The sequence below is a fragment of the Dendropsophus ebraccatus genome, chromosome 1, assembly GCF_027789765.1.
Source record: "Dendropsophus ebraccatus isolate aDenEbr1 chromosome 1, aDenEbr1.pat, whole genome shotgun sequence".
Taxonomy (NCBI): domain Eukaryota; kingdom Metazoa; phylum Chordata; class Amphibia; order Anura; family Hylidae; genus Dendropsophus; species Dendropsophus ebraccatus.
Window position 1 is genome coordinate 209,569,469 of NC_091454.1, and position 17,520 is coordinate 209,586,988.

The 17,520-nt window shown below is 43.4% G+C and overlaps 1 protein-coding gene across 4 annotated transcripts in view; it reads right to left on the minus strand.

Annotated features, from left to right (window-relative positions):
• Positions 1-2,667: 2,667 nt before the first annotated feature.
• Positions 2,668-17,520, minus strand: part of LOC138794076 (cytokine receptor common subunit beta-like) — a 39,596-nt gene continuing 24,743 nt past the window's right edge. For 3 of the 4 annotated variants that reach the window (XM_069972876.1, XM_069972930.1, XM_069973007.1), the window contains 7 exons: positions 13,665-13,831; positions 10,385-10,536; positions 9,034-9,238; positions 7,572-7,662; positions 4,426-4,501; positions 4,100-4,194; positions 2,668-3,039 (listed from right to left, as the gene is read on the minus strand). In XM_069972876.1, coding sequence (XP_069828977.1) covers positions 2,766-3,039; positions 4,100-4,194; positions 4,426-4,501; positions 7,572-7,662; positions 9,034-9,238; positions 10,385-10,536; positions 13,665-13,831 — 1,060 coding nt within the window. In that variant the 3' untranslated portion in view covers positions 2,668-2,765. The remainder of the gene's footprint in view (positions 3,040-4,099; positions 4,195-4,425; positions 4,502-7,571; positions 7,663-9,033; positions 9,239-10,384; positions 10,537-13,664; positions 13,832-17,520) is intronic. The other variant, XM_069972961.1, reaches the window with a different exon arrangement.

The following is a 17,520-nucleotide window of genomic DNA, read 5'->3' on the forward strand; positions in this document are numbered from 1 at the left end:
GAGTAAGCCAGCCAATAAATGTAGATGCTGTTCTCGCGATGCCAGGGCCTGTCACACCCCCTGCATAGTTATTGTCTAAAAAAGCACCAGGGTAGGTGGGAGGGGTATACATTTTTTTTTACTGAGTTTTCGATCAGATGCTTGATCGAAAAAGAGTATTTCGAAAAGTGTGGTATTCGATCGAATAACTACTCAATCGAGTACTACTCGCTCATCTCATGTCCTGTAACTGCAAATAAATATTGTTATAAAAAAAAAAAAGAAAAAATATACTTAACAAGACTTAAATATAATTTACATATTTCTTTATTTAAATACATAATGTTAAGGGAATGTTATCATATTTGTCTTAAAAGACTTATACTGGGTTTATACTGCATATTTGCAACCCTATTTTTTTATTTGTTTCATGCAAAAAAAAAAGGATGAAAAAACAGATAGATTTGTGTGCCTCCGTTTCCATCCGTTTTTCCTTTGACTTCCATTATAAAAAAAAAAAAAAGTATAAAAAAAAAAAAGATCAAAATGCAGTCTTTTTTTAGCGAACACAAAAACGTTGTGGTTGGTTGGCCACGTTTTTGTGCATGCTAAAAAAATAGATGTGTTTTGATCGACTTTTTTATAATGGAAGTCAATGGAAAAACGGATCAAAACAAATGCTCACAAATGCTTTTTACTCCTTTTTTTGCATAAAACGGATAAAAAAAATTGCTAAAATGCAGCGTGAACCCACCTTTACATTGAAAATGGCAGCTCTTTGTCATGCTATGATCTGCAGGTATGGGCAATAAAATAAATGTTTATTTTATTCCGTTCGGAAGAGTCATAAAGAGATGGCCCTGTCCACTCTTCTAACCTGTCGGTTATGTGTTTACAAATATTCTCCAAAATATAATTTTCGATAGAACTCTGCATTTTACTGCTCCTTGATTATTCTTCCTAATAATTTATGAATAAATTGACAATAGGGTGTTATCAGTGGGGCTGTGCCCCTACTCACTGTTTAATCGGTGCTCACAGTGCTAGACTGTAGGGACACACCCATTAAATTTAGCGAAATGTAACACCCAGTTGAAAATTCAGTCCCAAGTTTCTAGCAGTTTTTTTTTTTCCAGAATATTTATTTCGCAGTGAATACAAATATTTACTAAAACAGACATTTCAGAAATTCTGACATTCTTTGAACCTTTTCTGACATTTAATGTACTATTACATCATCGTTAGAAAAGTTGTATGGAAAGGTGTCATTCAAAAGTACGGCAAGTCCTCCTGCCGCACCGCCAACTGAAGGTTATGGCTAGAGGTGAGCGAGCTGAGCCTACTGAGCCCAGATTAGTTCTGAACGCTACCCAACTGAACTTTTTCTCACCTGTGCGCACTCCCCCAGTGTCCACAGATTCTTCAGCTGCCTGTAGAGTGACAGCCCACTCAGTTAATCACTGGCTGACTGGGATGGAACAGTACCACGGCCAGTGATTGGCTGAGCAGGCTTTTACTGAAGAAGACAGGACAGGACCGGAAAAGAAGGAGACTAGGGGAGCACAGACAGGTAAGTATGATTAGCGAACTTTTGGAACCACAGTAAAACAGTTAACACTTGCAGTAGTTTTAATATGGTCCGATTAAATTAAAGTTCAGTTCTGACTTCATATTACAGTTCGGTGAACCTGCCAATCCGAACTTCTAACGTCACTTATCTTTAGTTGCCCAAAATCGCAGCAATTGGATTAAATATATCCTTATTATATTTGGTAACCAGATGTAAAAAAAAATAATTAATTAAACAGATTAATGCTCTGCGGGTGCCACTAAACATAAGCGAACCTCCCGAGTTGTGTTTTGGATGGAACCTATGGTTGCCTCCTGCTCAGTGAATATTTACTGCAAATAAATACACCTAGTGAATCCCGAAGCCACTCACAACAAATTTACAAATTCAATATTTTCTGCAAAATTTGAAACAAATTCTGGATTATTACGCTCATCACTAGTTGCTGGCGAATGCTGGTAAATATTATGGTGTAAAAGATTCCAAGAAAAGGATAATATGGTTTCCTGTAGAGGTTGGTAACTAAGGATTCCCAGTTTTCTAAGGGACCAACCTTACTGCATATTCTCTGACATTTCCACTGGTCCATGAGCAATGTCTTCATGAGCCTCCTCTCCACCCCATCTAAAGTGTAGGACATTCTTACCCAAATGTCATACGTCAAGGTTTGCCTGATGTTGACATCAGCCCTGTTGCTAGCCCTCACTTACAGAGCTGGCCATTCCACCAGTAGCATACAGTTGACAATTGTTGGAAATTAAACAATCCATGATAAGATAAAGGAACATCCAAGTGCAGACTGTGTGAGAGGTAGACTGAGGAGAACTTTTGTAGTCTGTAGTAAATTTTTTGGATACAACTTTCCATTTAGTATTCCTTTGGATAATGTCCCTTTCAAAAACTTGCAGGAATTATTTCCTAGGTCATTCAGAAATGACATTCGAGTTCAAATGCTTTCGTCAGCAGTAGAGATGAGCGAACCTCGAGCATGTTCGAGTCGATCCGAACCCGAACTTTCGGCATTTGATTAGCGGTGGCTGCTGAACTTGGATAAAGCCCTAAGGCTATGTGGAAAACATGGATATAGTCATTGGCTGTATCCATGTTTTCCAGACAACCTTAGAGCTTTATCCAAGTTCAGCAGCCCCAGCTAATCAAATGCCGATCGTTCGGGTTCGGATGGACTCCAACCCGAACCCGGTTCGCTCATCTCTAGTCAGCAGACATTACTTGAAGAGAACAGGTAAGGTCCATCAAAGGCACAGGCTGTAAACTGAGATTCCTCCATATCCTTGTTCTCCTGTTCGTCGATTAGCTCTGAAAATGGTTTGTACCCATCTGCTATAGAAGCTGTGGGGTAATCTTCTTTTATCATACTAAAGAGAAATAGACACTGGGTGTCATCATCCTGAAGCAAATCACTGTTTGGCCGGGTAGTCTGCTCTTCATCTTCTTTAGGGTGGCTGGTATCTTTTAATGATGGTGCCCACCTAGGGATAGTAAGGAATAGGATGATAAGTAGTTTCTCAAGTTATTTTCATTTAGAAAAGTAAAAGTGACAGTGGTGTTTTCCAAGGACCCCCCAAGGTTGGAATACATTGGCCGACATACTTATATCAGAATGTGTAGAAGTTAGAGCTAACAAATGATTATTTACATGAACCTCAAGGTGTTTTATTGGAGTTTGACGTGAATTCAAAAAATTCTAATAAAATCTTTCCTATGCAAATCCTCTCCCTTTCTGATCTTTTCCCAAAGTTGATAAAAATATAAAATCCATCTCCCTTTTCTCCTTTAACTCTTTGGCGACATCTGTCAATCATACAAGGCGACGGGTACAGGTAAAATTTTGCACTCTGGAGCCTACACCACATGCAACAGGAGCTCTATGAGGACTGCTAAGAAGTTGCATCCAGGCCTGCCATGTCAGTACTTTTATTTCTGCAGGGGTACTCCAGCGATAATTTTTTTTTCTTTTTACAAATAAACTGGTGTCAGAAAGTTATACGGATTTGTAATTTACTTCTGTTTAAAAATCTCAAGTCTTCCAGTTGTTATCAGCTGCTGTATGTCCTGCAGGAAGTAGAGTATTCTCTCCAGTCTGACACGGTGCTCTCTGCTGCCACCTCTTTCCAAGATAGGAACTGTCCAGAGCGGTAGCAAACCTCCATAATAACTTCTCCTGCTTTGGACAGTACCTGACATGGACAGAGGTGGCAGCAGAGAGACTGGAAAGAATACACCACTTCCTGCAGGACATGCAGCAGCTGATAAGTACTGGTAGACTTGTGATTTTTAAATAGAAGTAAATTACAAATCCATATAGCTGACACCAGTTGATTTCAAAGAAAAAGATTTTTGCTGGACAACCCCTTTAAGATCTGAGATCTCCAAGCAGTGGCTAATGAACAATACCTTCCTATTGGGGGAGGGGGCATAGTTCTGCAGCAGCTGTAAAGCAACCATTATTCTATGGCTTCCATAGTTTATACCTATACAATATGGAGGGTACTTGAAACATTATAAGCTGGCACAGTATAGCATACTTACATTGATACTTTGTTACAGGGCTCCACATAAAGATGTTCTTCATTTGGGAAACTTGGTCCATTCTGTAAAGTTAGATAGCGAATCACTAACCTGTCCTGTACATAGATAATTTTATTAATGGATACTTGATTTGTAACCACAAGAATTATAACAAAGAAAATCTACTGGATGGCATGGAAAATCATCATGAAATCTTGTCTCCATTACAATTATAATTATATGGCAGCACATTCTGTAAAATCCCTTTAAAAGTATTACTAACATTATATTGGTTATCTAGAAGTAATTATTAAAGAGACGGGTACACTTCACATGCTGTATCTTACCTTTGTTTTTCGTAAGCTTTTAACAATGGAGCTCTTGCTGGGGTTGGGAATCCTATCGTCCAGTTGTTTCTTATACCTATCATGGAATGAGAGAACGAAACAGAACTGCAAATAGTGTTGTGATAGACAACCAGCTACATGGAATGAAATAACAGTATCATGGAGGATGACGCTACAATAAATATAGCGTTATGTATGATGCCTATGGCTAGGAATGAGGCCTAGAGAAAAGTGAACCCAAGTTTCCGCTCCTGTCTTACCACATAGAAGAATTTTTCTTACTAAAAGGGAGTGTTTAATCAGAAAATGTATTTATTGTTTAACCCCTTAAGGTCAAAGCCAATTTTCGCTTTTGCTTATTCCATTTTAAGTTTAAAAGTCAACAGCGCTTGCATTTTTTCACCTAGAGACGTATATAAGCGCTTATTTTTTGCGAAACCAATTGTACTTTGTAATGACAGGCATTATTTTTCCATAACATATGCTGCGAAACCGGAAAAAAATCATTTGCGCTGTCAAATTGAAAAAAAAACGAATTTGTTTTGATTTCGGGGAGTTTTGCATTTACGCCGTTCGTCCCATGGTAAAACTGACTTGTTATGCATGTTCCTCAAGTCGTTACGATTACTATGATATATAACATGTATAACTTATATTGTATCGGATGGCCTGTAAAAAATTCAAACCATTGTTAACAAATATACGTTCCTTAAAATCGCTCCATTCCCAGGCTTATAGCGCTTTTATCCTTTGGTCTATAGGGCTGTGTGAGGTGTCATTTTTTGCGCCATGATGCGTTCTTTCTATCGGTACCTTGATTGGGCATATACGACTTTTTGATCACTTTTTATTACATTTTTTCTGGATTTGATGCGACCAAAAATGCGCAATTTTGCACTTTGGAATTTTTTTGCGCTGACGCCGTTTAACGTGCGAGATCAGGAATGGGATTAATTAATAGTTTGGGCGATTACGTGTGCGGCGATACTAAATATGTTTATTTATTTGTTTATTTATTAATTTATATTTATAAAATGGGAAAAGGGGGGTGATTTGGACTTTTATTAGGGGAGGGGATTTTTTATTAATAAAAAAACTTTTTTACTTTTTTTTTTACATGGACTAGAAGCCCCCCTGGGGGACTTGTATATAGACAGCACTGATCTCTCATAGAGATCAATGCTGTGTATATACACAGCAAAGATCCATCAGATCGGTCATAGATTGCTATGGCCTGCTGCAGGCCATAGCAATCTATTGCCGAGCCGGGATCAGCGTCATTCCGACGCTGAGGCCCGGCACGGGCAGAAGAACGGAGATCCGACCCACTAAACACCAGGGATAGTGTGCATAAAGCACTTCAATGCAGCTGTCGGGTTTGACAGCTGCATTGAAGTGCTTAATTAGCCGGCGCGGCAACGGGACCCGCGCCGGCTAACAGAGGCACTGCCCGGCTGCACGTGTCAGCCGGGATCAGCGCCGTTCAGAGCGGGGTCCCGGCGGGACCCCGCTCTGAACACCCCCCGCGGCACCATGACGTATCAGATACGTCATGGGTCGCTAAGGGGTTAAATAATGTTTTTATGTTAAACATATTTTTTAAGAATTTTTGGTGACATTTTTTATCATTTCCCATTTTCCTATCTGTATTATAAAATATTCCTGAGATCTTGCAGTTTTCATTCTCACCACTGGGGCTAAAAGAAGGCTGCCGTAAAGTGATCTGTATAGCACTGCAGTGTCATGTGACAGCAGTAGATAGAGGAGACAATAGCAGCCTCCTGTGGAATTACCTCTTCACATGTCACAGAACATGCTCAGTAATGTTTTATATTCATCTCAAGGGGACGGGGTCTATCTATTGTTGTCTATGTCAATAAGGCTTGCTGTTAAAACATGTAACTAAATGCTGTTAAAAATAGATTTGTAATTTACTTTTAGAAAAAAAAAGAAAAAAAAAACTCATTTTTTTTCTGTACTTATCAGCTGCTGTATGTGCTGCAGGAACCGGTGTATTCTTCCCGGTCTGACAGAGTACTCTCTGCTGCCACCTCTGTCCATGTCAGGACAGGAGAGGTTTTTCTATGTACAACTGCTCTAGACAGTTCCTGACATGGACAGAGGTGGCAGCAGAGAGCACTGTGTCAGACTGGAGAGAATACATCACTTCCTGCAGGACCTACAGCAACTGATAAGTACTGGAAGACTAGAGATTTTTAAAAAGAGGAAAATTACACATCTATAGAACTGATTTGCAAGAAAATAGTTAAGTTTAAAATTCATAAGTCTAACTGTTACCAGTGTTTCCAGTTTTCCCAATTAGTACATAATGTTGGCATGGGGATTTCCTTATCAAATGCATAAAGGAGGTAAGTCCAATACCGAGTACAATAATGCCGATAAAATCGTTCCAGTGACGTTGAATCCGCAGTTAAGGGGGATGGGTATGGTGAGCACAACATTTTCTATTATGATGTCTGTACTCTTATTATTATTATTATTATTATTTTTAATGTAGATCGCTGGATGACCCTGGCCAGTTTAAAGGGGTTGGCCACTTTATAGTAAAATTGCTCAGTGTACAGTATTAGTAAGTGTACTCACTGTATATACTGACTGCAGCTCCCTGTGTACCTCATAGAGCTAAAATCAGAGCCCCCTCATCCAGGCTGGGCTGCCCTGCTCTGTGGTGTTTTGGTCCATAAGATTGCTGAGATGGAGAAGCATGTGACCAGGCCCCGCCCCCCAGTGTCCACCACTCAGCCTATATATGTCTATGGAGGACACAGGGGACAGGGCATGGTCACATGCTCCTCCATGTCAGCCATTTTGTGGACTGAAACAAAACAGAGCAGGGCACCACAGCCTGGTGAAGGGGAGTCTGATTTTAGCTCTATGAGATACACAGGGAGCTGCTGTCAGTATATACATTGAGCACACTTACTAATACTTTGTACTGACCTATTTTACTATAAAGTGGCCAACCCCTTAAAGTCATGATTGTAAAGTATAGTCTAGAGACTGATAAAATGGTATATGTTGTGGACTGGCTGGAGTTCCTTTTGATGCAGAAAAGGGATTAGTCAGATTCATGTCCGAGACAAGGGCAATTATTCCGTAATATAAAAAGTGAAACTCCCACTCACCTTACTAAAGCTTTGCATCCGCATACCGCACAGATGACCAGAACAACCACAGCCGACAGTACCAGAATGCACAGCAACAGCATACTCAAAACTAGAAGAAAGTAAATCAAGTAAAATCACCAAAACTGCATCTCCAGAAGTTATAACATAGCGAAACACGTCTCCCGACTTTACATCAACTATAAGGAAGCTGCCATATTAGAAGAAGGGTCTTCTTACACAATCCAATATGCAGCCATGGCCGCAAAAGAGCACCATCAGTGAGATCAGCGCTCATAGAGGCGATTAGTCACCAGCCGGGCCAAACAAATGATCATTGTATTGTTTGTGCAACCACAAAAGCAATCATAGCAAAGGGCCAAATTTTCTGCTGTAGGAAGAAGGAGGTATATGGGGCCTCCTTGCTCTCCACTGACAGATCATATGGGTGGAGAGAAGGGCTGGGTTTGATGGGTTTTCAATGCCTGACCCTTTTGTTCTCAGAGAGATAAGCCAGTGCTGTCTGGCTGCTTACCCCTCCTCATAGTGAACACAAGAACGTTTGGGCGTGCCAGATATTCATGTGTATGAGGAAGATGGGGGAGGTAAAGGTCCTATTACCCAGGCCGATTCAGAGAAGCAAGCGAGCGCCGATCTGTCAGGCCTGTGCTCGCTCCTCTTTCCCCACTTGCTGCCAGCACTACTACAGGGGGGCTGCCCGGGCGATCGTTTAATCGTCCAGGCAGCCCATAGAAGATAGTGTCTGCATCGAGTCTGATAGAGTCTGCATCGTTGCTCTATTAACATGTTGAAAGACAATGATGATCGTCCATGTCAGCTGATCTTTGCCTTTTATTACACAAAGCGATTATCGGCCGTATTGGCCGATAATCGGCCAAATACGGCCAATAATCGCTTTGTGTAATGCTGCGTTTACACGGAAAGATTATCGTTCGAATTTTCACAATAACAATCGTGTTTGAGCGATAATCGCTCCGTGTAAACACAGCGAACAATCAAGCGACGAGCGAGAAATCGTTCATTTTGATCTTTCAACATCTTCTCAAATCGTCATTCGTCGTTTGCTAAAAATTCGCAGATCGCTTCATGTAAACAGTCTTTCAAAGATTCACCCTACATGTGAGATGGGCTTAATCGATCTTGCAAACGATCTCAATAACGATTTTTCTTATGATTTTTCTAATGATTTATTTGTCTAAATGCTGATCGTTACACAAACCAAATTGTTGCTTCAAAATCGTTAAGCGATCGATCGGGCGAATTATCGCTTTGTGTAAACGCAGCATTATAGGGCCTTAATTGTCAGCTGATTAATCATTATTGAAGTGTAGCCACCTTTAGGCTAATGGTGATATGATACATATGATACCATTTGGACTGCATTTAATTTTCTCAGGTGACTTATATTCCAGGTTGTTGATGGAAAAATGTATTTTAAAAACAGTAACAATTTAAAGCCAACCTGATTTGGTGTGAAGTGTTTGCACGTTGCTCCATTCGCTCCAGGGCCCTTTATAGCAGTGGTCGGGATCTTCCTCACCTAATCGCACTCGTACCTTCACAGAGTAGTTACTACGAGGCTGTAGGTGCGTCCCCAGTATGAGGCGTACAGTAGGTTCATCGTTCGGTGACAGTTCTCTGGCTATACCTGGGCACTCAGGTGACTCCTGTTAGTGATCAGAGATTTTCTTGGTTAGAATTTTTTTGCTAATGTGTAGAGAGATAATGGACCATTTTAATATTAAATAACAGGTTATTTGGAATTAGACCTTTCCTGCCAAAGGTGGTCCTGAATACTTGGATGCAAGTATCGAGCCAGTGAGTACTATTGAGCTGATATGAATGGAGGTTTCAGAAGCTTGCCTTAGAAAATGCCCTTCTTTGGCCACCATTTTGGCATATATACAGTATATGACTGCACTTCACCATATGCGGTTTGAGGAGGGCCTATTTTTGTAGCTGTTTTCCAATTATTCAAAGTATGCTGGCAGTAGTCCCCCCGGATCATTCCCTTTATGATGTGCAGGTACCCTTGAAAGTGTGTGCGAATAAAGTCATAGACAAGGTTAACTTCCAAAATGGTAACTCACTCACAATTACTTCAATAAGTCCTGGCAAATCCCAGCTGCAGGGAGTCTTTCCAGTGACACAGTGCTCTCTGCTGCCACCTCTGTCCATGTCAGGAACTGTCCAGAGCAGCAGCAAATCCCTATAGAACAGTGCTTCTCAATTCCAGTCCTCAGGCCTCACCAACAGGCCATGTTTTGAGGATTTCCTTAGTATGTCACAGGTGATATAATTATACTCAGTCCATCAGGTATTATCACAGGTCTCCTTTGTATGGGATATCCTCAAAACATGACCTGTTGGTGAGGCCTGAGGACTGGAATTGAGAAGCACTGCTATAGAAAACCTCTTCTGCTCTGGACAGTTCCTGACCTGGATAGAGGTGGCAGCAGAGAGCACTGTGTCAGACTGGAAAGCATACATCCCTTCTTGCAGGACATACAACAGCTGATAAGTACTGGAAGAGATTTTTTTAATAGAAGTAAATTACAAATTTCTGGCACCAGTTGATATGAATAAATTTTTTTTATGGAGTAACCCTTTAATTGTGTTTTACAGCACAAACCAACCTAAAATAATAATATAGCATAAAGGCACATGGAACATCTAACCATAATTTTCGTAGTCAACCCTTTGAGACATTACAGATAGACGATACAACATCGGGAAGGTACAAGGGGTTTTGGTCACACCATCTTAAAATAATAATTTCATACGTGCTTCTTACTTTATTCTGTAGCACCAACCTCATTTGGCTTCACATCAATCTCTCGCCAGTAACAAAGCTGATAGTAATATCTAAAGTTTTTCATTTCACTTTGTGCTTTTTCCCATCTGACAAGAAAAGTTTCTCCTTTCGTTTTTTCTTCGATGGTGAGAATCCTGGGCAGCAGCTTAACTGAGGGATAAGAGGAAATGTAGGTGTATATATATATATATATATATATATATATATATATATAGTAACTAAGAAAGTCCTGCAGCACTCCTCAATGATAAAGAAGGTGGGTGCCAAGCGGTCAGCGATTCTACTCTGAGTGCTGCGGTTATCTACTTGTTTATATATATATATATATATATATATATATATAGGCTGCTACAAAATATATGTTTACAATCTGAAGATGTTGATAGCGGTTAGTCCTTCTTGGAGACATCTTAAGCCTCATTCACATGTCCAGTGTTTTTCAAGGACCGTGATTTTGTCCGCTACATGATCCGTGAAAAACAGTCTGTTGATTGAATTTGTTTGGATGTGCTGGGTTGGGGGTCGGGAGTTGTTTGTGTTGTCCGGGGGGCGGAGTGGAAGGGAGACAGGAGCAGTGACAGGAGTGGGGGAGGTGGGAACGGGTGATAGGAGCAGGGAGAGATAGGAGCAGTGACAGGAGCAGGGAGAGATAGGAGTGGTGACAGGAGCAGGGAGAGATAGGAGTGGTGACAGGAGCAGGGAGGGATAGGAGTGGTGACAGGAGCAGGGAGAGATAGGAGTGGTGACAGGAGCAGGGAGAGATAGGAGTGGTGACAGGAGCATGGAGAGATAGGAGTGGTGGCAGGACAGGGAGGGATAGGAGTGGTGACAGGAGCAGGGAGAGATAGGAGTGGTGACCGGAGCGGGGGAGTGGTGAGAGGAGCGGGGGAGATGGGAGTGGTGACAGGAGCGGGGAGAGACAGGAGCGGTAAGGATCACAGCACGGATGGTATAAATGCACACATAGGATTTAATGGAAACTAAAATTGTCTGTGGGCGCGGATCTGTGACCACGTACAGTTTTACGATGTGTGAATAAGGCCTTACACCAGGGATGGGGAACCTTCGGCCCTCCAGCTGTTGCAAAACCACAATTCCCATCATGTCTGGACAGCCAAAGCGAAGCTGGAGGGCCAAAGGTTCCCTGTCTCTGTCTTACACCTTTATGCACATATCCCTCATCAGAGATAAAGACAACATAATAAAAAACAGCATCAATCTGATCAGCATTTAACTCTGATAATTGGTTAAAGGGAACCTGTCACCATGAAAATGTTATCCAATCTATCGACGTCTTGTTATGAAGCAGAAAGAGTTGAGCAGCTTGATATATGGCTTTACAGGAAAGGATTCACCTACTTGCCACCTACTAATGGAAATCTGATCTTTCCATGTTAGAGGGGTAGAGCGGCGCTAAACAATTATTCACTAAATAACACACATTACAAAGTTATACAACTTTGTAATGTATGTTATGTTAGTGAATCGCCCAATTCCCCGTGTTTCCCCCCACCCACACCAGACCTGGAAGTGTAGTGCTCTATACATACCTGCTTCTTGCCGACCCCAGTCCGCCATCTTGTGCCAATGATGTCATCTTCGGACGGACGGCCGAACTGCTCCGACCATCCCTAGTGCCGGCCGCCAATCGTGGCTGAGTAGCTGATGACGCGGCAGAGGGCGGACGGCATTAGGGACGGTTGGAGCAGTTGACATCATTGGCATAATGGCAGATGACATCATGGGCACAAGATGGCGGACGGGGGTCGGCAAAAAGCGGTATGTATAGAGCACTACACTTCCGGGTCTGGTGTGGGTGGGGGGAAACACGGGGAATTGGGCGATTCACTAACATAACATACATTACAAAGTTGTATAACTTTGTAATCTGTGTTATTTAGTGAATAATTGTTTAGCACCTCACTACCCCTTTAAGGAGCCCATTGGGTGATCCTATCATTGAGGGACACCATCCCAAAGACTCCGAAGATTAGAAGGAGCAGGGATTTTATTGAATATGTTATAAGTTATACTAAACTGTTTCCCACAAAGATATATGTCAATCTGCTCAGCTTTCCCTGCTCTTTAACGTGATGCCGATAGATTACACTGTAACGCCTGGAGTAGTGGATCCACTGGACCGTCACTAGCGATGGCACTAACCTCACCAGGGAGCCGCTCACCAGAGCCCACCGCAAGGCGGGATGGACTTGCTGCGGCAGGCGACCCCCAGGTCGCTACCCCTGGCTTGGTTGCTAGTGACGGCAGGCGAGGCGTGGCAGGAGCAGTAGGCAGGAGATGGTGCTGTCAGAGGCCTGTAAGCGTAACCGCGGGTGACAGGCGGAACACAGGAGCAATCGTGTAACAGAGGAGCAGGAACCAGGAACAAGGACTAGGGACCAGGTAGCGGACAGGAATCAGGAACAAGGACTAGGGACCAGGTAGCGGGAAGCATGTAGAGGCTCCAACACCTGGAAGGGGGCAGGGCTGGAACTTATAGGGGAGTTATTAACATTCAGCCAATTAGGAGCGCACTGCCCCTTTAAATCTGAGACAGCCTGCGCGCGCGCGCCCTAGGAGGCGGGGAAGCACGCGACGGCCAGCACAGCGACGGACAGGAGCGCGGTGAGGTAAGGCGCCCCCCGGAGCCGAAGCAACAGCAGCGCCGGGTCCCTGCATATGGACACCGGCTGCTGCAGAAGTGGGAGAGAGGGTGCGGCGGCGGTCCGGAGCACGGGACGCCGCCGTGGCCCTAACATACACTGCATTTTATGGTGATAAGTTCCCTTTAGATCCTTAACGATATCCGTGCAGCCCTTGCCCTAAGCTGTAATGCATTACCTCTCCTGGTCTTCTCCTGCCCTCCGCTCGCTTCCCGGCGGCTGTAGCTTCAGAGCGGCCAGTCTGAGCTGACAGGTCACTCAGCCAATCACTGGTCGGGCCTGCCACTGCCAGAGAACATGGAGAGGTAATGTATAACAGTGTGTTCAATGATTAGTCATCAACCATGCAACGCAATTGCACATAGCGATGCACGGTCGGCGGCCAATGATTTTACGCCCGGACCTAAAGACTTAATCATCCGCTGATTGTTGTCTCTAGTACACTGAGCGATAATCAGCCTGATTCGGCCAGTTATCGCCCCATGTAATTGGGCCCTAAGGATAGACACCCCCCCCCCCGGACCTCAACACCACCTGTAGCAACGTCTCCCATTATAACTACAATGTATTCAATAAGTCATTGAAATAACTCAGCAAAGTGACACCATAACTTACTGTGTTTGCAGATTTCAAGGGTTATAAATGAGCTTTCCGATTCTGTTGGTCGCACGCTGATATTGTGAAACTGAATGGGATTATCATGGTGTCCGGCTGTGAATTTGCAGGTACAGGAAAGATAGATAGTGTTCTCCTGCCAACATCTTGGCTGGCAAGCTTCCTCTCTGAAGAAAATGCAGAGTTTCAGTTTAATCTCATGGGAAATATCTGATCACATACAATATATATTGTTTGTAGGAGTTCCTATTCCAGCTCCATTCTGTATTCCATATTAGAGAATTAGGAGAACTCTCTCCACACTCCTGCTCTATAAGCCACAAAAATGCAGCAGTTCACACTAAGGGCTGTATTAGATGGCCCAATCAGTATTAACTACTATTACTATTACTTATGCTGCGTTTACACGGAACGATTATCGTTCGAATTTTTAGCGATAACGATCGCATTTGAGTGATAGTTGGCTCGTGTAAACACAGCGAACGATCAAGCGAAGAGCGAGAAATCGTTCATTTTGATCTTTCAACATGTTCTCAAATCGTCGTTGGTCGTTCGCTAAAAATTCGCAGATTGCTTCGTGTAAACAGTCTTTCACCGATTTACCCTATGTGTGAGATGGGCTTAAAGGGAACCTGTCACCCAGGACGCGGGCACAGAGCCTGCCCAACCCCCAGGTGCAGCCGCGGATACTTACCCTTTCCTGCAAGTCCTGCTCCTGGACCCGGGAGCACAGACCCTGTATTTTCTGGGCATACTGAACTGTATAGGGAATTATAAGGCCATGTTCATACAACGTATATATATATATATATATATATATATATATTTTTTTTTTTATTTTTTTTTTATTCGTTTTATTGAAAATGTGAAGAGAGGAATAAAAATTACTGTCACAGCAGAGGTACACAAATGATGCACTTCCTCAACACAAAGAAAATAAACAAAAATATACAGCGAACCAACTTATTGCTTAACTGAACAAAAGTAGAACGACTAAACATAAAGTGAAATCGAGTACACGTTTACGCAACCAAGTGAGACTCTAGGGCGTCCCTCAGTGTCCTGAAATTGGAGGTTGTGTACGCCGCCTGTTGGGAGGCGCACCATGCTCCCCATACCTTCCTAAATTTGTTAGGGTGTCCTCGCCTCACATATATATTATTTGGAAGAATGGGAGCACAGTGTTGACCATTTTTTTCTATTTAGAGAGAGTGGGGGGTCTCGGATCTATCCAACGCAAAGCAATTACCTTACGGGCCATAAATAGGGCCTCTCTTAAGAAAATCCGCTCATGGTGCATCCATTCCTCCTCTGCCAGTACACCAAATAGGCAAACAAGGGGTGCTAAGGGCACTGGCTTTGACAGTACTTTCTGTTAACATAGCTGTGACCTCCTGCCAGAATGATGACACATGGGAGCACTGCCACATCAGGTGCCAGAAATCAGCCTGAGGTCTACGACATCTATCACATTCATCTGTGGGCAGCCGCCCCATGCGACATAATCTAATTGGAGTAAGATAGCAGCTATGTATGATAAACATTTGGGTCATCTTATTATTGGCTGCAGAGGATGCCAATGTGTGGGAACAGAGTATTTCTTGCCAGTCATCATCTGTTAGCGTGGGTATACAGGTTTTCCAATAAGCTTCTGATGGCAGAGGGGAACTAGAAATCTTCAAGTGAATAAGGTGAGTGTATAAAGAGGAGATGAGGCCTCTCGGGCCTTGAGACCGCAAGACCCCTATCAGAGGGTAGTCTGAGATGGGTGGGTTCAGCGAGGAAAACTGTGCAGTGAGAGCATGGCGAATTTGAAAGTATCGGAACTGAGAGTTTCTAGGTAAGTGATTGTCTTCCTGCAATTGGACAAAGGTTTTCAAAGTGCCAGAGACATATATATCATGCAAAGATGTTATGCCATGCAAACGCCGAAAGGCTGGTTCTAGATCTACCGTGAGGTGTGGGAAATTAGGATTATCCCATAAGGGGAGATCCGCCATAACATTAGTAAATCCATGCAATTTCTTGACTGCAAACAAAACTTGTCTCGGCAGTCTATGTATGGGTAGATACGGCTTCTTTGCCCCAGAGGAGCCTTCTAGCAACAAACGGATATGACCTATCCCTAGGTAGTGTGCTAGACGGTATTCGGAGTTAGGCAATGTATTGGACAGCACCAGGGCCGGCCTTAGGGTAAATGGCGCCCTGTGCAAACCTTTTTTTCAGCACCCCACCCCCCGCAAACACACACACCTTTAAATGGAATGTACCATCAGGCCTGGGCTGAAGCACTGGAGGCGGGCTGACCCGCCCACAGTGGGAGGAAACCTCCGCCCCTCTATGATATGGCTCCATTACAATCAATGGAGCCATATCATAGAGGGGCAGGGGTTTCCCTCCACTTCAGGTGGGTCAGCCCGCCTCCAGTGCTTCAGCCCAGGCCTGATGGTACATTCCCTTTATGGTAACATAAAGCTCCTTCAGCCTCCAAGCCCTCCAGACAACACCCATGACCCGACCATACACACAACTACCCCCAGCCATTCACATAACTACCCCCGCCAAACACACAACTACCTTACCCCTCAGCCATACACACAACTACCCTACCCCCCGGCCATACATGCAACTACCCCTCCACCATTCACACATCTACCCCACCAGCCATATACACACAACTACCCCCCGTACCATTCACCAAACTACCCCCCAGCCATACACACAACTACCACCCCCAGCCCTCCACACAACTACCACACCCAGCTCCCCAAACTCAGACACTCAGACAGAGACACACACACACGACAGAGCTATGTACACACAGACACACACAGACACATGACAGAGCTATGTACACACACACACAGACACATGACAGAGCTATGTACACACACACACACACACAGGCAGACACATGACAGAGCTATGTACACACACACATGACAGAGCTATATACACACACACAGACACATGACAGAGCTATGTACACACACACACAGACAGACGCATAACAGAGCTATGTACACACACGCACATGACAGAGCTATATATATACACACACACACACACACACACAGACACATGACAGAGCTATGTACACACACACACACATGACAGAGCTATATATACACACACACACACACACACGACAGAGCTATGTACACACACACAGACAGACACATGACAGCTATGTACACACACACACACACACATGACAGAGCTATGTACACACACACAGACACAGCTATGTACACACACATGACAGAGCTATATACACACACACAGACACATGACAGAGCTATGTACACACACACACAGACAGACGCATAACAGAGCTATGTACACACACGCACATGACAGAGCTATATATATACACACACACACACACACACACAGACACATGACAGAGCTATGTACACACACACACACATGACAGAGCTATATATACACACACACACACACACACACACGACAGAGCTATGTACACACACACAGACAGACACATGACAGCTATGTACACACACACACACACACATGACAGAGCTATGTACACACACACAGACACAGCTATGTACACACACATGACAGAGCTATATACACACACACAGACACATGACAGAGCTATGTACACACACACACAGACAGACGCATGACAGAGCTATGTACACACACGCACATGACAGAGCTATATATATACACACACACACACAGACACATGACAGAGCTATGTACACACACACACATGACAGAGCTATATATACACACACACACACACACACGACAGAGCTATGTACACACACACAGACACATGACAGCTATGTACACACACACACACACACACACATGACAGAGCTAT